We start from the raw sequence: 26,463 nt of genomic DNA, 5'->3' as shown, positions 1-26,463 counted from the left end.
GAGAGAATGAAAAATAAGAAAAATAAGGACTTCTTAGCTGAGTGAAATTTAAGGGTACCTGATGCAGTTTATAGCTGTAGCTAAATTAGCAGTTCAAATATCACAAGCTAACATCATGGAACACACAAACTGACTTATGTTCACTGAGACTTTGTCTATAGTCTGTTCTCTAGCTGAAACTAACTCAGGTTTTCTAGACTTTTTTGGCAATGAAAACAATGTCTGCAGGGCAGATGTCTGGTGGAACTAGAGACAAAAGCAATATGATAGCAGTAATCACACCAGATGTCCAGAGCAAGCAATTATCCAAAATAAAATTAATTGATTGGAGATTCAGATCTTAAGGCACCAGTTACCTTTAATCACTTACACCCTACAAACACTGACAGAGGAGAGACAAGTATGAATTTTGAAAGCAAACCCTCCTATGTAAGCCAGTAACTTTCCTCTCCTAAAAAGTATCTTACAGCAATCAATTGAAAGGTTGCTGTTATTCAATGGTAGTAGACCAAAAAAACATTTCTGCAAAGAAACTTTCAGATTTTTCCTCAAACTGTCAAAATTTTCTACATAAGTAGTTTTATGTTTAATTCCTAATATTATATAAGACAATGTAGGTACTTTAAACCATTTATAAAACTGATCTTGTTGAGGAACTGGTAGTTCATGCATCACCTGATCCAGAAGAATCCAGTTTGTTCAGAAGAAATTGTGTTATAAACATGCAGACAAATATCTTAGCTTTCTGTCCTTGAATATCTACTTACTGTAAATTGGGTGCACACAATATGCAATGTTATGAGCCAATTAAACCATCCTTTTATTTTCACAAACACTTCTCACAGAAATGTTTAATGAATCAACACTACACATTTCTTACTGTCCTCACCTCCTGCTGATATTAGAAGTACTTTCAAATTATCTTTCATATTTACATATGAAAACCTCTTTTGCAGGTACAGGTATGATTACAAGACACAAATTTCTGGGTTTGTATATGCAAGTATGACAAGAGCGAACACCAGCATTTAAACAAAAGTGCCACTCTGAAAATTAGCTTGGGTATTTGGATTTTTGTTATGATATACATTGGCAAATCAGGCCAAGGCTTGTCATTCTATCAATTTCATCATTAAAGTATATAGTATTTGTAATGTGAGTTATAATTTCTTAGAAGTAGATTTTCAGTGGGATTTTTGCAATAACTAGTGACCAATGCCAATCATAATTCTTGTTTCTGCTTCACTGTATTACATTTTGGTGGGACACTTCGCAGGCAAAAAAAAAAAAAAAAAAAAAAAAAAAGCAAAAAGCTTTGCAGGCATCTACATTTATCATTACTAAAAATAAAATATATACCCTAACACAGATATTTAATGATCAGCACTTGCTAAGAATCACGTTGTTACAGAAAGCACTTCAGAAAGCAGGACTCAAACCCTGTCTTCTTTTGAAAATTTTAAAGTTATCTTCCTTTGAAAGTATTTCAGACACATTTGTTCTGGAAGAAGAAGTATTGGTAATACCAAAGAACAAACTTTCTACCAAGTTCACATAACTGAGTCTTTAGATCATGTACCTTCCATATGATATGAGTCACTGAATTTTTGGATGATGTAAATGCAATCAGAGGATGTTTAATTTCATTTTGGTTTGTTAGAACTATAAAAGAAGACAGAAGAAACAGCAATTTGCAAAGAGATGGAAAACAAGGCAATATAAATAGAGAAAATAGTTACACTTAATGAGATTTATTTTCATTGGAACCGCTGCTGGGTTTCACTTTCAAACTACAGAGTTATCTACTTTCATTTGATTAGAAACAATGCTATGCAATCTGAGCTGCTTTGATTCTCTCACCAAATAAAAGAACAAGTGCCTTCACACTTAAAAAGAGAAAACATTCAATTTAGGGAAGTGAAAGAACAAAGAAAGAACTCAGTTACTTTAAATACAAACATGAAGACAATTACATCACAGATATTAAATCACAGTCTGGCAAGGATGCTGGTGGAGAAATTCTGTTCTAACACAATCCATAAGATTTTACTAAAAATTAACAGGATTACTTTGGAAGAACATAGTTGTGGATTTTTTCATAATAAAACTCCCAATCTCAATACACTTTTTTCTTTTTAGTTGTTGTTTCTGAACTTTCCCTTTATTGTAGTTTTCCATCATCATCCTTAAGTCTTCCAGTGACTAATGACTTCCATCTCTCCCTGTGCTGCAGCAGTCCTTGGCACCTTTTTTCCTTTAAACTGTTTACTGTAATTAAGTAACTTAAATTATCAAAGTAATTATTCCCAAATAGAACACAGGTTGACATTTGCTCCTTCTGCACCATCTCTCTTTCTGTCCTGCATTCCCAAAAGCTTATTGTTTTCTCCAGCTGAAAACTCACATAATTAAGATTTTGCTTTTCCTATAAGCCTTGCCTTGCTTGTACTTCTGAGTTCTCAGATCACCACAGGTACAGCACTACTGTATGAATGTGCTTGCATCACCCCTATGTTACATGTTATTATATCCTGAAATGTGCATTCCTTCATCGCCTAATTGTTACCCATGTCTTAGGTAAACCTTCACCTCCCATTCAAAAGCCATACATGTTGCACATTATAAAAGAATAACTGCAGTTATGTGCTTTAAATACCTTAGTAAGCAAAGACACAGCTTACAGCACCCCTAGAGAGGGAGCCAGAATACCCAACTGTGCAGACAGCAGGGCCCACTGGACACAACTGCTCATTCAGCCTGAGTGAGGGAGTCAATCCTCCCTCTGAAAACACTGCCAGGGTACACCATTATCTTAGAGATGGAAGGAAATAAAATTTAGGAACTTACTAAAAACTACAGAACAGGGTTCAAAATACCAAGTATTAGTTACAACTGAAGTTTTTCATGTGAAGGCTACAAACTGTGAATTAAAACTGTATCAAGTTATGACAGGTTCAGCTTTGGAGGATAAATGCTCGGCTATGGAAGCAGAGTCTCTGGGAGCAGTCTCCAGTATTCACTGTGGCCACAAACTTGGACCGTATCTAATGGCATCTGATGACAATTCCATGCAAGCTGGATCTAAGGATCTGTATCCCAAACATACCACTTCTCACTGGGGTTGCATGGTATGTGGCACTGACTCTCCACTTCAAGTGTATCTGACTTCCCTCCCAAAAAGCAGGGGAATCACTTTGTGGAGGAGAATGGAGCATAAGTAGTGGGGGGGAAAGTTGTTTTCACAAATATATTTCTAGTAGCAATAATCTGAAAGTATGACAGTATGTGCATATAAATGATTTAAGCTGTCTAGGGATAACTAATGTTTTTAGTAGACAGAGCAAAATATTCAGTAGTTGCTTTAGTTAAGGCTTAAATAAGACCTTGTACCCTAGAAGTCCAGCTGTTATTTCACTTAAGTCATTTGTCTACTACATGACATTACTTCTTCATATGAGCCTTGACTTAGTTTATGTTCTCTTATTTGCTGTTTCCAACTGTTGCAGATTATCAGAGATCCCATGTTAAGTGTGTGGTTACTTTTTATGCACTAAAAGAGAAGTTGTTACTTCATCTCTTACTGGCCTTTGAATACATTATTTTTTACTTGAATGCTTCAAGCTCTTTGCTAACAAAGTAAGTCTACTGTCAGTGGTAACATGTTAATTCAAGTATATGTATTAACAGGATTCCCAGGCCCTAATAACCATTACTTCCTGCATTCATAATAAAAACAGTGTGAGAGGGCTATGTTCTCACACATCAAACAAAACTTCAGGACAGCCCAGTTAAATGATTTGCCAACATACTATTTGATACAGCACTAGCATTTTCTGAGTCTTTCTCAATTATGCACAGAGCTGTTTGGGACACACCAGGTTAAATGCTCGTCAGCACTGCTAAACTGTTTGATTTAAATTATCTGCTCCATGTTTTGAGATAACTTTGGCAGTCTTAAAATAAGAGGTTGAACAATGCAAAGTATTTTTTTAAACAGTTTGCCAAACCTTAATGTGTTTCTTTACAACATATGGTATAGTCATTGTTTAAAGGCAGGTTCTCAGCAGTGCACATCTTTCACTACAGGGATCGAAACTGGGGACCCATCTGCTCAGATCTATTAAATTCTCAATACTGTTTCAAACATTTGCTGAGCTGATGACACTTTCAAATACAGCAGGATTTTTATAACATAGGTGAATAACAGGAACATGGTTTCACTTTAAACAAAACCATCTTAAATTGTTGTCAGAGAAAAGAAGAAAGGGAATAAACAGCTGCAGTACTGAATCACGTTAAACACAATGCCAGGGCTGTGTGATACAAGCTCCAAGTTATAAAGCTTTCTTTTTTCCTTTAAACTAAGGAATGTGCAAATGGTAATCACACTGGCTCAACAGAAAAGCACTTTATAGCACAACCAAAAAACGTGGAGGTGATCTCTTTTATTAAGGCAACTAAAGATATAAAGAAGTAGTCTTTGAGAAATTTTATTTTAATTTGTTTTATCAGAGCTTGTGAGCAGTAAAAAGGAAAATCAAAGGGTGGCCCTGTGTGGTTCCTCTCAGTGAAATAATCAGCTTTGAAGTTATTCTTTGGATAACACAAGACACTGGGTTAAGTCAGGGCCACCTCCTCAGGATTTACTCCCATTTGACACAGCACTGCCAAACATATGTAAATTTTATATCAAACTAAATGTGAAAACATTTATTATACTAAAAACCTCTATGAACACTATGATTGTTCCCTAAATAACCACACAGCTGAGAAAAAGTCAGAGGAAAACACAGGAGAGTAAAATCAAGGAAAATCTGGGGGGGTAAATGTAAAATGAGAGACAAACTGCACCACTGATTCACCAATATTCTTACACGGGCCCCTCCCCAGCTGGAGTAATATATCATAGTTCACCAAGTCATCAGTTATGACAACTTAGACAACAAAGTTGTACAAATTCTCTGTACCTATACAGAGAATAAATGAAATCAGATTTATTGTCAATCTGACAGTCATCATATTTTGACAGTAATTTATGTTCATGTAAAGAAGCACATCCCTATTAATAATAATTAAAATGCCTGCTGTAACTAAAAATCTGTCTATTTCTTACCTTACATGTTTTTTCTGTCAATTCACTTTTATTTTCAAACACAAGTGAGGAAAAAAAGTACAAATAGAACAGGTAAGAGATAGAAACAGAAAACCAAAACAAAACAGGATATGCAGTAAAATGAGAAAAAAATACAGATCTCCTCATGGCAGCAGTATCTTGAGTACAGGATTACAAACATACATACAAGTTCAGGCTTTTCTACAGAATTTTTAAACCGAATATATTCTACCTTGTCCCACAGCTTTCCATGGTATCTTGCAACAAAAACCTGCATATACTGCAATAGCATGTTGATAAAAGCTAAGGCCTTGCCTAACTCTCTCATCCAGGTAAGATAAAGTATGCATTCAAAGTAGAACAACTACTTTAAAAATTTTCCAAAAAATCTAAACTCTCTCTTTATGGACACTTTTATTCCTGAATAAAAACATCCAAGAGTGACAGTTAACAAGAAAAACCTCAGAATTGTTTTAATACAGTTCATAATTTGTCTGTCTCCTGTACATAATCATGGAATCATAGAATGGCTTGGTTTGGAAGGGACCTTAAAGCTTGTCTCATTTCAACCACCCTGCCACGGGCTGGGACACTTCCCACTAGACCAGATCACCCAGGGCCACATCCAGCCTGGCTTTGGACACTTCCAGGGATGGGACAGCCACAGCTTCTCTGGGCCACCTGTGCCAGGACCTCTCCATCACCACAGGGAAGAATTTCTTCCGAATATCTAACGTAAAATCTACCCTCTTCCAGTTTAAAGCCATTCCCCCTTGACCTATCCTTCCATGCCCTTGTCAGAAGTCACCCTCCAGCTCACTTGTAGCCCCTTTAAGTACTTGAAGGGGGTTTAACTCTTCCCAGAACCTTGTCTTCTCCATCCCTTTTCTCCACTGTGTCCACCACAGCACACAGGCTGATGTCATCAGGAAAATTGCTGAGGATACACTCAGTCCATGTTGAACAGCACCAGGTCCTGATGCCAACCCCAAGGAACAGCACTCATCACTGGTCTCCACTTGGACATTGAGCCACTGACTGCAACCCTTCAAATGCAACCAGCCAGCCAAGTCCTTATCCAACAAGTGGTCCAGCCAGAAAATTCATCTCTCTTCAGTTTAGAGACAAGGATATTCTGTGGGACAGTGTCCAAATGAGCTTTGCACGAGTTCAGTAGATAACATCAGTTGCTCTACCAACACTGTAACCCCGCTGTAGAAGGTCAGCAAATTTGACAGGCACAGCTTGTCTTTAACAAAAATATCACAGCTCCTCCTACACTGTTCAGGTGGCTCAATGAAAACCATGCATTTTCCTTCATTGTTCATTTGAAGGCACAAAAACATTTGCAAAAGGTGTGAGTTTTTGGTGCTGGTACAGTCATTACAGTTTCCTTGTGGTTCTTCCACATAATCTCATTATTAGCAAACTGCAGCTTTTGCTTGATGTATCCTTATTACCAGGTGACTATTTTATCATCAAAATATATTTACTGGATGATTATATTAAATTAATTTAAAAATTCTGTTTTTTGATAGCAAATACAGTAGGAAAAATATATTGAAGTTATTATTTACACATTTTATAATACTTTGCCAGTGGCATATGATACAGCAGTTCAAATATGCTGTGGCTTTCCAGCAAAGCAATCTCAGACAAAACAGCACAGAATTCTTCAAAATAATCTAGGTGAATGTTAAATGATATGTAGGAATAATACCATGCCAAAATGAAGACAAGCATAAGAGGAAGTCAATAAACAAAAAAACCTAGGTGTCACATCATATTTGTGGAATCTATGGAAACCTCATCAAAATGAACAAGATTTGTATCAAAGGCAGTTTTTGTGATGTCCAGATGAAACTGAGTAAATGTGCTTGGAAATCTACGTCTCCACAAGACTGAATAGCTCCATGTGGGGCTGTAAAAGAACAGCAATTGACAGCAATTGAGCCTTCAAATCAGGTACTGCAGCTGCCATTTCAGAGCTTCAGATGCAGAACAGGATGACCAGAGGATGTTTCTGAAAGGCAGAGAAATTCAGAATGGAACGCAGGCCCTCAGTTTTGAATGCTATCTCTGGATAGCAAAGAAAAAACTACTGATGCATAAAAAATACATGAGTAAGTATTGCAACTCATCTAGTGCAGTAACTTTTCATGCATTTTGATAGTGGATGGGAGCATCAAGATGGGTCAGATCACTGAAGAATCCTTTTGTACAATAAAGATCACACCACAGCAGTAAAAAATTTAGGATATTTTCAGTCCTCAGCCATAGACCCTTCATCTTTCGTAACATTCTGATTGTTGAGTGAAGATTTTAATGAAACCAGTATTTCAGAACTTCCTTCCTTTGTGAGTATATGTCCTCACCTTAACCTTATTTTAACATTGTTTTTGTGTGGGCGTTTATTGTATTGCAGAGTATGGCAAATCTGATAAGAGAAAAGCAACGACTGAGCCCAGTCTTATTGTATCAGAATGGCTGAAATAATTACATATCCTGGAAAACCTGGGAACTTCTGATCCTACTTTAGGACACAGAATGGATACACAGTTTTTGATTACAGAAAATACTCTTGCAGTCCCACACAAAGCCAAACTTGAGTTGTATTCTCTGATGAACAATCAACATGGCTCATTTCCTGGGCTTTGGGAGAAAAATCGTTTCTTGCACAACCCAGTGAACTGAGAATAATAGGAATGATATGCTTGATGACAGCAGCAACATAGAATCTGAAACATATCTCAGAAGACTGCACTTTTGAATTAAAGTATGAATGTCACCGAGAGAGCACACAGGATGTTTGATCCCAAAAGGTTTCTTCCTTTCAGTACCCTATAAGCTACAGCTGTAGCTGTCACAACCACCCATTACTTGGACAGTTAATTCTTTCCATTCTAAGTTGTTTCTCAAAAGATCTCAACACTTACTAAAAGACTACAAAAAAGACCAGTAATTTATGTTCTAGTTTCCAAAGGAAACAAAATTATATTATCTAAATTTTATTTTATTATAGCTTCTTCTCATGCCTTGTGATAAAAAAAAAAGTGTAATTGACAGGGTTTGTTATTTATAGGATATAATATTTTAAATATAGTGGAAATATTATTTCCACTTCTTGGTGTATCTTTTTGAAAAGAGAGTTTCTTCTGCTGTCACCATAAAACCAATTATTTCATTGAGAAATGACCCATGCTGATTCTACCTGAGTCTCTTAGTACCACAGCTGAAGTTGAAAAGTTGTTGGCTGCTGCAGGACAGTGGCCTTCACACAACAGGACAGAATGACAACAAATCCATATTCTTGGAGAGTGTGTTCAATCCCTGACACCTCACCAGCCTCAGATACAGTAACTCCTGTCCTATTAGTTTGAATTTATTAAGCACATTCATATTGCTGTCTGGATTCCAATGTATACCTAGAGGAAAATCAAAGCAGATTGGAGAACAGAGTGTGACAACAGCTCCTGGCAGCATGCACCACAGAAATGGTTCACTCTGAGAAAATAATTCAAACTTACAATATATACAGTTGTCTGTAGGGACTTACAGCCCTTCCAGAGTTCTTACTGTGACCAACCATATTGACATATATTTTCTTTAACATTTAGATTTTTAAAAGTAATCCTACCACAAAGAGATTACAGTTTAAGAGATACCCTTTACAGGCAACCCTCTTCAAAATTATTTCTAATATGCTTTCCTGTGCTTCTGGTAACTGTCAAAAACTGGCATCATATCAAATGGAATACTGGTCTGATTTAATACAGCATTTCCTGTTTGAATATTTAACTAACTCCATTATTTTCTCCAGGGCCTGAGTTTTCACTGGGAAAGCATATTGCAAGAGCCTCCAGTGAAGGCTGTTTTGGTGCTCATTTCCTGAGTCTGATCTTGACTTCTGAGAGAATTACATTTTAGTTTAGAGTGTTGCTAACTCTTAAAGTGGTCACAATGTCTGTCTTCACAACCCTCACAGCAGAATTTAGTTGGAACCATTTGAAAGCTTGTTTCATAAAAGCAAGGACTCCAAACTGTTACCAACTGAAATTTCTGACAAATGTTTCTGCATGTTAAAATGAACACTCTGTATGTATATAAGAAAGGGAAAAGAGACTTGGACAACAAACAATACATTCAGCTCTTTAGAAAACAGCAAGGCTCCTTAGGACTCAGCTCATTAATTTTCCCAGAGAGATATGCAATTGAAATTCAGTGAGAGTTAAACACTTGACTCCCCTAGGATCTTTAAAATCCCTGATGAAGTGATATTTAACTAATTCCCACACAAAGAGAAATCATTTGGCAGAACGATGCAATCGGATTGTTGGTCACCAGAACAGATTCTGTCCCCAGCACAGCACTCCATGACGTCATTAGAGAGCCCCCGTGTCCCCTCCCCGGGCACCCCGGAGCCACCACCCCTGTGGGGTTCCAGGGAAGGGGGGCACCTGGAGGAGCCTCTCACTACCTGCAGCAGGGCTGTGAATGTGCATTCAGCTTCCCACAAGAACCTTTCCTTCCTCAGAGCCTTGGATATTCTACATATTAGAAACAATATATTCTTTGGGTGTGTCCATCCTCACATACCCTATAAAATCAACGGAATTAGATCCCTCCCTCTGACTTATATGAAATCAAATTAGATTTATACGGAAAGATTTACTCTTGAATAGCGAGAGTTTTTCTCCCCTTTCCTTGTCTCATTCTTGGTGTCCTGGCTTTGCTGCCAGAAATTTCTAAACTGGTGAGCTCATCTCCCCCCTCCTCCTTCCTCTCCTCCTTTCTCCCCCTGCCCTGCCCGTCGGAGGGTTTCAATGGGCTCCTGCAATCACTGGGGCGGACAGCATTCCGTTGCCAGGCAACTCTCTGAAAAGAAGCACATGCTGCCGCGGCGCAGACAGAGCGTGCCCGTCTGCTCCAGTGATGCTGTGGCCTAATTTCTACCTCTCTTGTGCTGGATACAAAAGGGAACATCTCCAGAGTTGAGGGTTAGGGAGTACTGAATTATCTGCACTTTTTGTTGTTGTTGTTTGTTTTTTTTTTTCCCTGCTCTCCTGATCGGGTGCATCCCCTTCCATCCGAGGGCCCCCAGAAGTCATGCATGTCTAATCTGCGTGCAGGCGTTCGGGACTGCTCCCTGGGCCTGAGAATACTGACAACTTTCTGTTAGCTTTTGGCTGAGTTAATAGCACTTATGGAGATCTGTTAAGCTTCCCTGTAGCTCTCCCACAAGGGCAGTTTTGCATGTAAATTCTCACGGCCATTCATCTTTTCCTACCTGATTCTTTATTGCCTGTCTGTTTGGGTTTTTTTAAAGGCCTCTTTAAGGAATGCAAGTATACCCTTTCTTATTTTCCCTCCTTTCACCATGCTTTCCTGGTGAACAAAGAACAGCAAACTAAGAAATTCCTTTGGTTTTTCCAAAGCCTGAAGAAAGATCACTGCTTTATCCACGGATTTAGTTTTGGGCTGCCTAATCTTCTCAAAAGGCAGACCCATACGTATTCAGATTTTGTGGTTTGAACTCAGCCCTGCAACCACAATCCTCCACTGTCTGTTACAGACAGTATTATCATTAAGTAAAAAACAGCAGTCAGATAAGAGGCAAGTTTCATTTTATCTATAGCTAGCTTCCTTAAATTTCCTGTTAGCATGTTTTCCATAGGAAGGTTCTTATGCTGGTTGCCTTTTGCCAGTTGTGGTCACTCAGCAGCTCACTCAGCCTGCAAGCAAACCTGAACCTCAGAGAGAAGCTGCACTGTATTCAGCCTGACAGAGTAATATTGCTCTGCTGCTCTGGGTATTCCACCAATCCTCCCCTCACTTCTGGATCAAGTCTGAAGTCCCAGCCTTAATTTACAAATCCCTAATTTGGTTAGTGCACATCTACTTTAAGAGCAGCCAAGAACCCTCCTCCACTGATCCCTGGGGTCAGCAGTGTACTACAGATTTCTTCCAGCACAGCTACATCAACACAACTGTGACAAAGCCTAACCTGCAGCTGCCACTGCTGCACCAGTGAGTGCCTGGTTCACCCTCCTTAATGCCACCAGGGCAGCACATTTGTCAGCTTCATTTGTGCCTTCAGAAGTGTCCCAGAATTAAACAGGCAAAATCCAGTGGCACGGGAAAACATGCAAATTGCAGATGCCCTGCACTAGGTAAAGCCAGGGTCACTATCACAGAGCACATTATAAGAAAGGCCCTGTAAGACACAGAGATCCAATAGCTCCATAGGAGAAAGGTTCCAGCCCAAATGTTCCAATTTTTTCCACACAATACTTAGGTGACAGCAGACACTTCTCATTCCAGCACACTTAACGTGTGTAATGCTGTGGATAAGATTCTGCTTATCTCCTACACAAAAAACCAGAATTGTTCAACAGTGTGGCAGCAACAGTAAACTCCAATGCACTGGCAAAGTCTCATCCTTTTGGAGTAGAAGAGTCCTTTCTTCAGCCCCTGAGAGTGTCATGTACTAGGAAATCACCACATTATTTACAGAACGTTTTGAGACCGTCTGGGAAGAAAGGTGCTGTATAAGCCACAACAACAGTTAGGACTTGCATGAGTCACACATACACAGCTTTCAGTATTTCACAACTCCTCAGACATCCCTCTTCCCCAAACACTCTCTATAAGATGAAACTGGGACTTTTCTCCCTCAGAAACACAACAGCAGTAAAGAAACAACAAAGCGTCTTAATATTACATTTAAAATTCACACTCCCATTTGAAGTCAGTCCAAAGGGGAGAATAAGGCCCCAGAACTGCTTTTGGCTATGGCAAAGATAATGAAAAAAAATAATAAAAATAATTAGGTGATTCTTTGCCAAACAGGTAATGAAATAAAGTTAAAAACTCAAGCCAATTTGCCATACAAACACCAACTTCTTACTTATCATCCAGAGGCAGTCCATGTGTTTTCCTATGTATTTTTGGATCCTGCATCAATTCAAGATGATACTACAGTTTGGCCCATGGCCAGAAACTGGCAAGTGAAATAATGTTCCAGTACATGCACTGTGAACACAGCTGGCTTCAAAGGGAAATGGACTAATCCTACTTCATTTCCCTTCTTCAGTATGTGTTTAAAGAGCTTTGGTGCGCTGAAGGAAATCGACCAGAATTCATTAGTTCCCTTCTGATTCAGCTCGTTGCTGCTGGAAAGGGAAACAAGTCGGAATTGCAGGATCCTACTCAATTTCCTTTTGGAGCAGACTTTAAGCCAATTCTGCTCTCAGTTGTACACACACAGATCTTCACTAATGATGCATAAGTTCAAATGCAGTACGTCTGCAAACTGCCTAAACATATGAAGATTATGAAGGGAAGAAGAAAAATTAAATAATCTATTGGACTTCATACCATTGAGAACCTTTGGCTGAGAATATTCCTGAGAAAGAAACTCAGAAAATTGGGAGAACTTCTAGAAAGAGACACAGGAGTAAGGAGAGAGATAGAAAGACCCAAGTGAGACTAGGAAAAGATCACAATGAAGGGAAAAAAATATTTGTTTTACATACATCATATGCATTTTCTGATATCCAATGAAAAATTACAGCAAAAACTAAACCACTGATTTTAATAGTTAAAGCAAATACTAGGGATGACTTTGATCCTGTTTGGATGTGGTTTTGGAAAGACATAAATATAAATCATCTGTTCTGGACAAAAAGTTTTTCTTCCTACCCATCATCAGATCTTACAATTTGTCTCCTCAGAGTTCATGTCATATTTTATAAGCCTTCTTAAGGTTCTGTGAAGCAAATAGGATTTCAATTATTCCCTGTTCAGTTGAAGGCTGCTGCTTTTAAGACCAAAAGCCAGAACCAACACTCTTGCAAAGCAAACCTACAATTAACCACCTAAGGCAGAAAGTGGCTTGTGACAAACAAAGCAGAACAGAAGAAAGCTACAGGGTTCATGATGAGACCATGGCTCCACTCGAGTCAAATAAGCACAACATGTAAAAATCACTTTTTGTAACTGCAGTGAAGACAAAGAAGTATTATTGCTGTAATGAACTGTCTCTTAAGCTTGAACTGTGATACTTTAAATAGTGAGCAGCCTTATGAATTTGGTTTCCCACTAATTACAGATCCATTAGCTTGAGGCAGTATACTGCAAAGAAAATGGGTCCCGGAGTTGAAATAGGACAAAAAGCCTTTAAATTATCAACACTGTCACTCAGATGGGTGACTCCAAACTCATCAGGTTTTAGCAGCTTTTATTGTCTGAAGTTCTAGGGGTGTTTGAAGATCTTCATGTGACAAATTAAAAATTTGATTCCTTACCAGTTAGCTGCAGAAATCCAACATAGACACAATTTATATCCTGCACTAATAGCTTCTCAGCACAGGAAAATAAAAGACAATTAGAGAGCAAGTAATGCCTCAGTGATTCTGTAGAACCCTGTGCCACCTACAGAGCCAGTTAAAATGAGATTATTTTCCTTTGTGATTCTATGTCAACCTCAGTTTACAGCTTTAACTTTTATCATTAGACCACAATTTAAGATGTTATTCAACCCACTCTAGAATAAGCTATATGACATTTATAATTTACAAAGGCTGACAGCTTCATATAGACCCACTGGGATAGACACAGCAATAACAGACAGTCCATTCTCTTTGCATGTGCAACCTATTTTCTCACTCCAAAGATGAAGGTCCAATGTCCCATCCCTCTTTAGTTGCAGTGAATAGATATTGTATAGGAAAAAAACAGTCACCACTTGTGGATATTATCACAAACAAAAAAATACTTCAAACAAAGACATTTCCCAGCTCAAACATTCAAAGTCAAAACCAGTTTATTGGGCATTATCCTCTTTTTTTCTTGCTTAATGTGCTTTAAAGTACATGACAGTAGATCATACAAAGGCAATTCTAGCTCAATTAGGTCAGCCAGTATATTTTTTTAATCCTTTCTTGTTTGCCACATTTATGTCTCTGTTATTCTTATCTGCTAAACGGATTACACAAAAGATTCCTTTTGTATTGCCTTTGCAAAACCAGTGTTCTCCTTCCTACCTGCCCAGTAGTTGTCTGTCTCTCACAAAGAACCATTTCCTTTTGTTCATGCTGTGCATGCATATGACTTAAAGTTCATTTAGTATCACTTCAGAATTCAAATTTCCCTCCAAACTGAGGGAAATTGTTCTGAAAAAAACTATATTGTAAACATAACTAAGCCCTTAACAAAGATGAGACTTTTATTTTTACTGTCAGAAATTTTTCAGCTTGCAAAACATATTCCAACAAAACCTTCCCTTGATTCCTAATGTAAAGAGCCATGGGTTCCTTTTGTGAAAATAAAATTGAAGGGCAGAATGAGAAACGTGGTTCAATAACAACCTACCCAACCACAGAGAAAGAGTTACTATTTACACATTGGAGTTAGTGTATGGCAAGGAGAATTGGGCTCTTGGAGACATAACAGGAAAAGAAAACTTCCTTTGATTTACATCAGAGATGCCTCTTAGACTTCATATGAGAGGCAGTGAAATACTGAGGGAGAGAAATTAAATCCAGAGGTAGAGCACAATGACAGAGGAACCCCTGCTCCTGGTGCCATTCCTTGCCAGGTACCAAATGACCAGGTTTGTCTGCAAGCAGGATTTAACACACTGTGGGGACTGACACAGGCTGTCCAGTGCAGGGAAGAAGGGAAAGGAAAGCAACCAGGGAGCCAGGAAATATCAAGTCTTCCCACTGTGCACTGCACACAGTGCAAATGCTTGTACAGACCACTCTGGCCACTGGATATTGCTTGAGTAACTCATCCTTCCACTTATCCACAATTAGGAAGGAAGGAGATTGTGGATATTCAGAGATTGTGGATACCACATGGCCTTACAGTGCCCTTGGTAATAGGTTCTCTGGAAATACATGATGGTTATTTCAACTTACAGACATGGATATATCCCATGCATTCATCAACCACATATCCTAGAGCAATATCTCTTTTTAGACATCACAAACTGAGAAGAGCTAGGTGATTCCATGATAAGAGATTTGCTATCTACAAACTTATTCTCACTAAGAAGCTTAACCTGTGACTTGTCAGTATTATCCCATCCCTTGATTCTTCAAACATAAAATATCACAAACCACTAGCAACATTCCCTCTAAACAATATTCTCCTAAGCATGAGGTTCAGAATTTTGACATTTCTAAAAAACCCACATATTTCTCAATTAATTGCCAAATGTGTGCTTTAGTAATTGTGCCCAAACCAAGAAAAATGACAGAAACCAAGAAAAATTACTTTTCTTTAACAGAAAGTCCAGTAACTAAATTCTAAATGAAAAAAGAATGTATTAAAATTTTCATTTTATCTTCAACCTTGGATTAAGCAGGTGTCTATTTACCAGGGATTTAGGAAGACTCCAAATAGAATGCAGCCTATTGTTATGCATTAAAGAAGTGAACTTTCTCTACGAGAGTATCCTCACATGCTTCACTGTACCGTTCAGAATATGTGATGTGTATCTGAGAAATGTGGAGAAATCAACCCATCGGAGCTATTAGAAAATGTTGTGTTTGACACTAACCAGTCCAGCTGCTTCTTTGCTTTCTCAACAGCTTTTGTAGGTTCCTTGAGCCGTTTTCTAAGGTCTTCTTTGGCTTGTCATGTTTACAGCACTAGGAGAGGAAGAAAAAAAGCAATTTTAAAGCTTGCTGAGAAGTACTTCATGTGCTATTAAGTGACCTTCCCACTCCCAATTCTATTTGTTCTTCTTCCTCTACAAAGTGGGTTAAATCATTCAATTTAAAACCTGAGCACTCTTCAACAGTCAGGTCTCTGAGAGAAGCATTTAAAACTAAGTCCTGAGACATTCTGACCTTCTGGAAAGCTTAGAGCCCCATTCTAAGAAAGCAACAAAGAGTCACTTCTTAGCAGGTTGAGATCTACTGATGTATTAGAGCACAACCCAACTCTGAGCACTTTCACACCGGGAGCAGGGAGTGTTAATCACAGCAGTGCCAGTCTCCAGTGGCAGAAAACCCAAGGGCAGATCTTCTCAGGATGATTCACACTCTGGACAAAGGTCCACTTGCAAACAGCTGTCCCCTACAGGCCACTGCCCACTGGCTCTTCCTCAGCTCTTCATCAGGCTCACTACAAGGAAGCAAACCCTTACCAGAGGAAAACACTAACCCTCATCTCTGCTGTGTGCTCACCTGAGCATTTCTCACTGTGTTTCAAGTGAGGTCACCAGGTAAAGAAACACCAGAGCTTGGTGACCTGGATGACTTTGTGTGGAATGGACAGCGGTGCCTTACAGGGGAATTCAGTGTGACAATGTGGTTTCACACTGAACGTGGGTGTAAATACAGGTGACCACAGAAGCTGACCTGTCAGACAGCTCTGGGTCTCTTCCAGCTCAGTGGCAGGAAAGACCTGTCCCTGGCTCACTGTTGGGTATTCACGAGGGGAAATTTGTAGATCCTCAGATCCTTCATCCACATGATCTTTTGGGGTTTTCTTCTGTATCTTGAACCTTCAACTGATAAAAGCTTCTACCCAGTTCTTGAATCTATTGCTCAGTTTTGCTAACTCTTCATCCCCAAGGAAGGCAGCTGAAGTTTTAGCTTTGTGCTAGTGTCTGTCTTAAGTTGACAGCCAAAAAAAAAAAAAAAAAGCACGCCAGTCCTTGCTAACTGAATAACTACAACAAAGGAAAAGCCACTGCAAACGTGAATAACTGACACAGAAAATTGAAAGGTGGGCATTTTAAGTATATTTCATAAGGTGTAGCTTAATAACTTTCATATCTTATTTTCCAGTTAGATGGGTTCAAGTCTACAGATCATGAAATCCAGAATCTAAGTACAAAAATTTGAAAATCTAACAGACAGACCTTGACAGTCACATAGTCAAATCATATACAGCAGCCAAGGAAAATTAACAGGATTATCCACTGCAATCCAGTAAAAAGAATAATCTATCAAGACCTGAGAAACAGAATGTTCAGAGAAAAGCAACCACCACTGCTGTCAGGTAATGAATTTAGTAATTCTGAATGAAGGACAGTTAAAACAAAAAACTGTTATTATGTAGATTTGCATTTTCATTCATTAAAAGGAGATGGGAGATGCCAGGTTAATCACTACTCTTCTGTTTCTCTGGTACTAGCTGTTAGCCATATAATCATAATTTTAGGTCTTTAAAAACCAGCAAAATGGAGAGTACAAAGGCCCACAGCAAGACTACAGAACTACACTAGGAGTTCTGTATGGCCTTCCCACAATCTGGAATACCATGAAGTTTATAAATATCTGCAAGTTTTGCTCAACAGACAAGAGGATACAGGAGGCACAGCACTGAAGGGTGGCTGCAGTCTGAGCCAAGTGCAGTCACACTGGTGTCCCCAGCCTGGCACTAGCTGTAATCTGCATGTAGGCTGCATATCTTTTAATCACACTACTTGCTCAGAGTTGAAAATTGTGATCATAATCTTCTTACTCTCTCTAGAAGAAAATAAAACCCCCACACATTTCCAGAACTTAGGACTGCATCACATGAAACCCTGACATAGTAGGTGCAAAGGGAGGTGTTCAGAATGAAGGCCCAGATCTTACAGAGACGTGATGAACTTGGCACTCTGTAATCCCACTGCCTGAAAATTAGAGGAACTCGAATTTCTATGTATTTAGACAATTCTGAAAATCTCATTTCAATTCTGTAGAAACAAAGCACCTTCAATCCCAAAAGCCACATTTATCAATCTGTTCTGACCAAATTTAAGATTTATCTTATTTCTTACTGACATGTGGGAGCCATCCATAAAGAACCACCAGTACAGACATTTGAATGGAAAAAGCTTGTTTTGATTTTTTTCTCCAAAATGAAAATGACCTTTCTTTGTCCAAAATTCATGAGAATTCTATAAACTGAGAACAAATATAAGCAAATTTTAAAAATCTCCCCAAATGAAATATCTGCAATTAAAAGAAATGTAGAAGAAAGAGTATGACCTTTATAATTATTCAGAATTATTCAGTGTATAAATTATATAATATATAATAGATACTCAAAATTTGCTGAATATCTTTGTCAAAATCTTTGTCAAAATCAAATTTGATTTTTCTTATGATGGTGAATGCAAAGGCTGAAGTCATACCTAATTCAAATCACAGCACTCTAGTCAATGAAATTATCTCAGCTTCCAGGAGGAGAGGTCTCTGGTGTTTGCCTGGTAGGTCTGAGAGAAAAAACACTCAGTTCAAAAAATTGAAGTCTAATGACAGAGTGTGCAGAATGAGCCACATTACCTTCCAGTTAAGTACAACTTTCAGAAAGCTTTAGCAGTTTATCTTCACTATATGGTAATGATGACTTTTCTCAGACATAAAGAATTATGGTTTTTATCAATGGTTCATGCCAAAACCAAGCATTAAAAGAAATCAGCCCAAAGCAGGTGCACTGAGCTGTCAGACCTTGAAATTTGTTTTGAAACCAACCACCTGTTAGTGTAATTGTGTAGCTGTTCTTCCTGGCTTATGGGATTTCAGTTCAGCTGTTGTTCTCATGCTAAGGCTTATTTCCTCTAGGAATCAGTCTGTCCATTTCCACCAACCCACAAACTTCTGAGTGGCTTGTCCTCACTGGCTCAGCCAATGGGTGTATGCAGAAAGTCTGATGGAGCACTCTGGACCAATAATACACTTTGTTTACAAAATACTTCACAATTGCCGTAAGAAAATGGCTCAAAAATAGCATTTAACATCCTCTGTGACACATTTAATCATTTAGATGACTCGTCTCTGCTTCTTGTTTGTTTCAGGCAGCAACAAAGAGCACTTTTAACGGGCAATCTCAAAGATCAGACTTAGTGCTGGTGCCTGACTCACATCTACTGATAACAGAGCACTGTTGCTGCTGCTGCTGAAACCAAGTCTGAGCCAGGATTCCCATCACAACTTTCTGTTTCTAAAGGTTTATAACTTCATCAGAAGTCGACTCTGGGTCAGAGGTCCGCAAGGATACGGAACACTCAGCAGACAAAATCTAGAAGAAAAAAACCTGCCTACATGTGAGATAAAAGTGTGAAAATTATCAGAAGGACAATGGCTTCAGATGGTTTCTGTAAACGAGAAATGCCACGTAAGAAAGAACAATATCCTTGTGCTTAAGGGCTCAGCCAGCACTGCAGTCCCTTTATGCTCCACTTTGCTGTTTTCAGCACCCTTTGGACATCAGCCACCCCAGAAAAAGAACTGGACACTTGGGTGAGAACAATAGCTGAGCTGTTCATGAAAAATCTCCTGTGCCAGCCAGTCCCACTCATCTGGCAGCTCCACACTGCCCTCCAGGGAGGGCCAGCATCAAACTTCCCGTGTTTCCTTCAGTTTCCCACTGGCAGGAGAGAATTCCTTGGGAGTAAACACAAAAAGCAATTAAGAGAAATACAGCTGACATAAATATGAAAATGTGTGTATTTAATGACATAAAAAAGTAAAAATAGAGTATAAAGATTAAATATTCCGTGTGTTCCTATTCATGCACAGATAACTGCTATCCAAATGTCTTTTCCAAGTGCCATATTAAAGGAAACAATGAACAATTGATGGATAATAGCTCAGAAATATATGCAGCACTCTATATCCAATGCACACAGATATTTTACCATGTAAGACACGATTACTGGGTTTATGCATGATGTGAAATTTGAGCTTTTTGCAGCTATTTCAACGAATTTTGGGACACAAAAGCTGTTAACAAGTTATCTCCTATTTAAATGTATTGCCCATCCCTGGCTGCAGAATGTTGTCTTGTGTTTATCAGAAGGAACACTTCCAAAATGCTTTGAGAAACTCAATTGTTATCATTGTCTGAACTTAAAAAGACTACACCTTTGTATAGAGTTCTGTCAAAAGAAATCCTGCTGCTTATCATAAGCACGTACTTCCCCAAAGTTCCTGTTTTTTTAGAAGTTTTATTAATTGCAAATGTTGTTTACTAGAGGAAAACCGTGACTGAAGCTCTAAAACAAAGAGAATAGTTGCAACTTTAATCCTTTCAATAAGCCTTTGTTTCCCATTGACTAAAAACTTCCTAAAGGAAGTAGAGCTGCGAAAATCCAGGAAGGAATTAGATTTGCCAAATTCTGTTCCTACTTGGATCTAGATGCAAAGGCTTTGTTATTTATTGTACAAGTGTTTCAGTAAAAAGAGAATGATCAATTACAAAAATACACTTTTGCCAAGGTTGAAATTATTAATAGAAGAGCTTTCCCTATCACAGAAGGCACACTATGAACTTATATAACCTACAAAATAAATAATATATAAATATTTTAGTTGCCCCTGCAATTCTTTTCTTCAGTGGCATATTTTTTTCTTTTTGTTATCTAAAGCAAATTTGGATACTGGCCTGACAGTCATACAAGAACCTATATAAACAAACAAATATGGAAAGGGGAAAAAATCAAAGGCAACCTCTTAATTAAATTAAGCATGCTTTGCAGCATCCAAAATAGGAGAAATCTTCAAAACCCATTTCCATGACAACAAGTAATTGCACACGAAAAAGTGTGCTATTGAGGCAATAAAGCTGAATTCCCTGAAGACCTTTCAGAGACACTACCAATTTGTTTTGTATTTTTTCCCCACATGCTCTTTTTATCTCTGTACCACTTCATGCTTTCTAGGTTTTAACTTGCCAAACAAGTAGAGACTGGGGAAATATGTTCTGATTTATTCCATAGGGCAGAGGTTGTTATAATTTCTTCTCCTAAAATAATTTAAAGGTGATTCCTACCTCCTTCCCACCAACACTGTGCATATTGCAACTTTTGATTTCCTGGCCAATAGTCTACTGGAAGATTAAAGAATATCTGAGCCACCACTTTTGTGAGATGCTGTGTAAGGACAGGTTATGGAAAACACTGACTACTTTTAGCTTCTTGTGGTTCCAGTGAAAATGTTGTTTAGCATATTTATGTAAAATCCGCTCAATATTTTAACAAATGTCAAAGGTTTGGCCAAGCTTATCTAGACCCCTGAGTTGGAAAGGCTTCAGTTTGAGCAGCCATCAGCCGTGGTTTAACATCACACCCATCTCTGTGTGCTGCTCTAGCATCCTGACACAGGCTGGGCCTGGGCTTCAGCCTGAGCAGCAGAAAATGCCTCTGGACTCCTAATGAGACAAATTTATGGCTCTGCTATGGCAACGCCCATGTAACATTTGTAATTTGAAACACAAATAACTAAATCTTGGAATGGCTTTGGCTTAGGACATTACAGGTGTTAACGCCCAAGTTTCAAGGATATATTGGATATAATTATTCACAATGTCTTAAACTTCTTTCTATGAGGAAAAATTTATAATAGGGATATGTGGGATACATCTCCAAAATCACTGAAAAGTGTCTTGATAAGATCAAGTTGTAACAGGAGAACGAAGAGAGAGGAAAAAAAAAGCGATTTTCTGCATTCCACTTTTCATCACAACAGTTGACAACCCCCTCCCTCCCTAGAAGATGGGAAAGCCAATTTTAATTTAAACTACAAACTGTTGACCAGGCCTCAGCTTGGCTTCGCAATTCACTATATGCCTGAGGGATAAATTATTTAGCATTAGCACATGGTATGTCATGTCTTGTTACTTAAGTGGAGGATGGCCTCCATCCAGCTGCACCCCCGGGGCCCCGCCATTGGCTGCGGGTGATGTCATTCCCATGTGCTAATCCCGGGCCGGCTCCCGGGGGACGGCGCTGGCCGCTCCCCGCCGGCCCCTCCGCCTTTCCCCGGGCCGGGCTGGGGCTCGGCTCGCTCTGATGGAGCCCAGGTTCTGCCCTCAGGTCCGGGGCAGGTTCTGCCCCCATGGCGCGGTGTCGATACCGGCGCGCTGAGACAGAAGGTGCGGCAGATGAGCCGCGCCGCCCGCACCTGGTGGTTTGTGCTCCTCACCTGGTGGTTTGTGCTCCTCACTCACGGAGGGTTTGTCATCCATTTAGGGAGATGGAAGATAAATTTTTGCTGCAGAACCAAGCATAGAGGAGAATTTTGAGGGGTTTATTTAACCACATACTAAAGTATTCCTCATTTAATTTTTCTGTTTTTTCAATGTATTACAGGTTTTTGCTGAAAAAAACCTATTTCCACACTGCAAGACAAAGGGACTTTGGACAAATGACCTGAGAGCATGAACTCTGCAAAATGCTTCTTCTGGAAGTTTGGCAATGGAATAATTAGACACAGTGCCCTTTAAAAGACCATATTTTGTTTTCAGTTAACACCCTCATTACATTAAAAGGGCTTTTCCTTCAGAACCACCTTCAGGTTATTTGCCCCAGAGGAAACACTTATGGCTAGTCACCACTGGAAGGCTCCCAGCACAGAAATAAGGGTTACAGGGCTGGTTTCTTTTGATTGAATTTCACAGCAAAGTCGGTGAAATGCCCAGAATTACAAAGCACTGTGTCGTGCAGGTGGTACTGTCTCACCCTCCGTGCTGAGGGACAAGATTTGCATCTGTTAGTTCAGGTTCAGGCTGGGCAGTGGTTCTGTGTGACAGGTAACAAGAGACACAACTGACAGAGAAATCCGCGTGCTTTGTTACTATTACTTTGGCATTTAAGCACAATACACAGTACCCCACCACCAGAACTTCGTTTCTTGTGGTGAGGAATGAAAACTGACAGTGATTTGCCTTCTCTGTCACTGAATCTTAATTCTTTTCAACAGTGCACGAGAAGAAAGGATTTTGTGAAAGCCGTGTGGTCTCATGGTGAAGCGACAATTCTCTGAGACAGAGGCTCAGAGAAGGGGAACTTTGGAGGGGATTCCCACAAGAAGAGATGTTGAACCAGTGCAGAACAAAGCGCTGCAAAATAAACAACTGAGGACAGGAAATGAAGAACTCTAATCGATACCGCAAAAGGGATTAGCTAGTCAAATGCGAAAATTCAAAACTAGAATTTAAATCAGGACCGCTAACTCTTTCTTGCCCTGCACAAAATAAACAATCTATAGATCCGCCAGCTGCATCCAGCCCTGATTTCTGTCGTTTCAAAGCTGGCACCTGCAGCCAGCCCTGGCTCAGAACTGTAGTGTTGCCTCGAGCACCCAGCTGCAGGGAAACACCTGCATTTGCACTATTGCTCATCCTCCCAAAACTACCAGACCTGCTCGTAGCTAACTAATAAACAGCTAATTATAAACAGGGCGATTGGGCAAGGGCTACCAGGGAAAGCACCGGGAAGCCACGTTTGCTGGCCTCGTAGAACAAAAGTGCATTTTGATTTGGCTCCACACTCACTAGCTGGCCACCTCACAGTCCAACATGTTTATTTATAGGTGTGTAAATATCTTCAAGGCGGGTGCCAAGAGAATGGTGCCAGACTCTTTTCAGTGGTGCCCAGCAGCAGGACGAGGAGCAATGGCCATGAACTAAAAAACAAAGTTTCACCTCAACACAAGGAAGAACTTTAGGTGGAAGGTGGCACTTTACTGGAACTGCCGCGCAGGGAGGGCGTGGATTCTCCCTCTCTGGAGACATCCCAAACCCGCCTGGGCACGTTCCAGGTAACCCGGCACTGGCGGGGGATTGGACTGAGTGATATCCAGAGGTCCCTTTCAACCCAAACAATTCTGTGATCCTCTGATAGTACCTCTGGCCACAAAGGACTGTGGAGCAGGGCGAACGAGGACCACGCCCGCCCTGCCTCAGCCCTGCCCGGCTCCGCAGCATTCGCCTCAGCACCATCAGCGCGGGGTTGGGGAGGCGCCCCAGGACGGCGGCTCCCTGAAATCACGACTGCAGAGGGGAACACGGAGCCGCCGACCCAGCTGGCAGCGGCTCCCTGAAGTCACGGCTTCTTTCTGAGGGGAACAAGGAGCCGCCAACCCCGCCCTCAGCCCGCCCTCAGGGCACCGCGCGCTGCGGGAGGCGGGCAGCGCGTGCCGGGGGCAGCTCTCGCGATACCCTGGGCCGGCGCCGGGCGGGGCAGGGGCGGGCGCGGAGCTCTCGCGAGAGTTGGGCCCGCGGAAGCGGCGTGGCGTGTGCGAAGCCGTGGGGGACTGTGAGGGACCGTGAGGGCCGCACCGCCCGCCGCAGGATGCCGAGCGCCGCCGGCCGCGGGCAGGGCCAGGAACGCCGCCCGGAGAACGGGGACTCGTCGGCGGCTGAAGTGGGTCTCCGCAGGGAACGCGGCGGGCGCGCTGTTGAGGCTCCCCGGGGTGGGGGTGCTGGGCCCAGGCGGGGTTTGGCTGAGGCCGGGGGCACAGCTGCCCTTGGCTTTACCCTGCCTGTCCCCCCGCTCCCCTTCGCCGGGCCCAGCCTCTATTCCCTGGAGAGCTCTGCTCCCCCATAAACACCTGGGCTGCTTCCCCACAGCCGGAGGTTTCTGCAGGGGCTCCTGCTGGCCTGGCAGGTGCTTCTGCCTTGTTATGTGATCATCACAGAGCAGTGCTGAAAAATTACAGGCCGGTGTTTCTGCAAGAAGAAGAAAGTATTAACAATGAGCACCAGTTCATTTTGTTATAAAGTAATTTTTGCTTATTCTTGCATCAGCAATAAGGAATTCCAAGTATTGGTGGCTTCTCTAAAGTTACAAATGTGCCACAATTCATCAAGAGCAAACAAGCAAAGACCCTCCCCAAATAAAGTATTTAGTAGGAAGTTTGGTTCATGTATTGAACAGAGTAAAATAAATAAACCGAGGGATTTTATTTGTAAATGAATGGGTTTACTTGGGAAACCCGAATTGTGATATTTTGGTGAAAATGCTGCCTTCCTCTGTGCTCTACCTGGAAGATTTTGTTAACAGTTAAGCTCCCCCAGGCTGTGACAATTACATGTGATCTGCTGGATTTCTCAGTGTGCATGGATATAGGAAGGAAATATTAAATCTATCTACTTATGTAGGACTCATATATTTTTTGAGGAGTAGTCTCTTTGTAGAGGTGATTGCACTAACTTTCTGTGTAACAAGTAATGACCCTCGTGCATGGTTACTGTTGCTGGAATTATTTTTTTCTTCCATGGCACAATTGTTTTCTCTCCTTTGTGTATCTCCTATGAGTCCAAAATGCATTCTTTTTAATATTATACCTAATTTTTTTTTGTGTTCCCTCAGTTTGCTGTGTGATGATGTTGTTCAGGTTTTTTGTATGTGCTCCTTTGATACATGTTTCTCACCTCCATTCTAGGATTATGCTAAGGAAAGATATGGAGTGTCATCAATGATACAATCCCAAGAGAAACCAGGTCAGTTGAAAAACAAAAAAAGTTTTTGCAAGAGAGGGGGTGGGAAAGAAAGAAAGAAAAAAGAAGTTACCTACCAAAGATCTTCAGTACTTCCTTGAGAAATCATTTACCAAACTTTTTCATTCAAATCCCACTGGCATTTTCCCCCTTTATTGGGATACATTTGGCACTTTGGGACACTTGCACTGGAGTTCCATGTGCAGTTTTGGTCTCCAGTGCAGGGAAGGCACTGACATTGTGGAGCCAGTCCAGTGGAGAACTCCATGGTGCTCAGGGCACTGGAGAACAGCACCTCAGGGAGCTGGGATTGTTCCTGGAGGAGAGGAAACTGTGGGATGATCTTTGCAGCTTTAATCTACTTAATGGGAGGGTATAGGAAAGAAAGATAAGGCCAGGCTTTGAAGGTGTGTGGTTGTTGGACTGGAGGTCATGGACACTAGTCAGAACAGGAAATTGAGATTGGAGGGAAGAAAAAAAGATTCCATGAGCGTGGTTGAATATTGGAGCTCAGTTCTGGACTGGGAGGAATCTCAATCTCTGCCCTTGCCTGGACCAGGCCTTACTCAGTTTGGCAGTTTTGTGTCTGTCCATCACTGCAGACTTTTAAAAAATTATTAAATAATTCATATTTATAATGTACTGAGTGCTGAGATATCAGGGTTTTTCTGTGTTTGGAGCAAGTTCTGCTGTGACTTACTACAGCAGTGCTCTCTCTCTGAGTATGATTGTCTGCTTATAGAGCCTTCCATTTCTCCTGTATATTAACACCAAATCCATTAATATTGGATATTAATATTTGTGGGTTTTATCAATCATACTACATGTGAATTCATGATTTTCTCCTGATGAGGAATTGAGATTCAGAAAAACTTAGGGGCTAGAGAACAATCTCCCAGGCCAATATCTCAAGAAATAGCAATCTTTGTATTAAATTCAGTGCATGAAACGATGATGAGGGAAAGAAACAGACTGGCTCCTTGTAACCTTCTTCATAGTAAAATGTAAAACAGCAACATCATCTCTGATTAGGTGATTTTTTTTCTTCTTTGAGTGGTCATTTTGATTGATCCCCCTTTGGGAAGGGAAATGCAGGATGTAGGGAAGAGAAGTCACAAGAG

General features: G+C 40.4%; 2 protein-coding genes across 2 annotated transcripts in view; both read left to right on the top strand.

The window, feature by feature from the left end:
* ZRANB3 (zinc finger RANBP2-type containing 3) overlaps window positions 1–26,463 on the top strand; it is a 254,638-nt gene that overhangs the window by 17,584 nt on the left and 210,591 nt on the right. The gene's annotated exons all lie outside the window — the stretch shown is intronic.
* Window positions 24,169–26,463, top strand: part of DARS1 (aspartyl-tRNA synthetase 1) — a 36,805-nt gene continuing 34,510 nt past the window's right edge. The window contains exons 1-2 of the mRNA XM_083865136.1: window positions 24,169–24,266; window positions 25,288–25,345. Of these exons, the coding sequence (XP_083721262.1) occupies window positions 24,195–24,266; window positions 25,288–25,345 (130 nt within the window). The 5' untranslated portion in view covers window positions 24,169–24,194. The remainder of the gene's footprint in view (window positions 24,267–25,287; window positions 25,346–26,463) is intronic.

This window comes from Zosterops lateralis, assembly GCF_965231275.1.
Source record: "Zosterops lateralis genome assembly, chromosome: 7".
Lineage (NCBI taxonomy): Eukaryota > Metazoa > Chordata > Aves > Passeriformes > Zosteropidae > Zosterops > Zosterops lateralis.
Note: the sequence above shows the minus strand (reverse complement) of the source record. Positions and strands in the feature narration are given on the sequence as shown.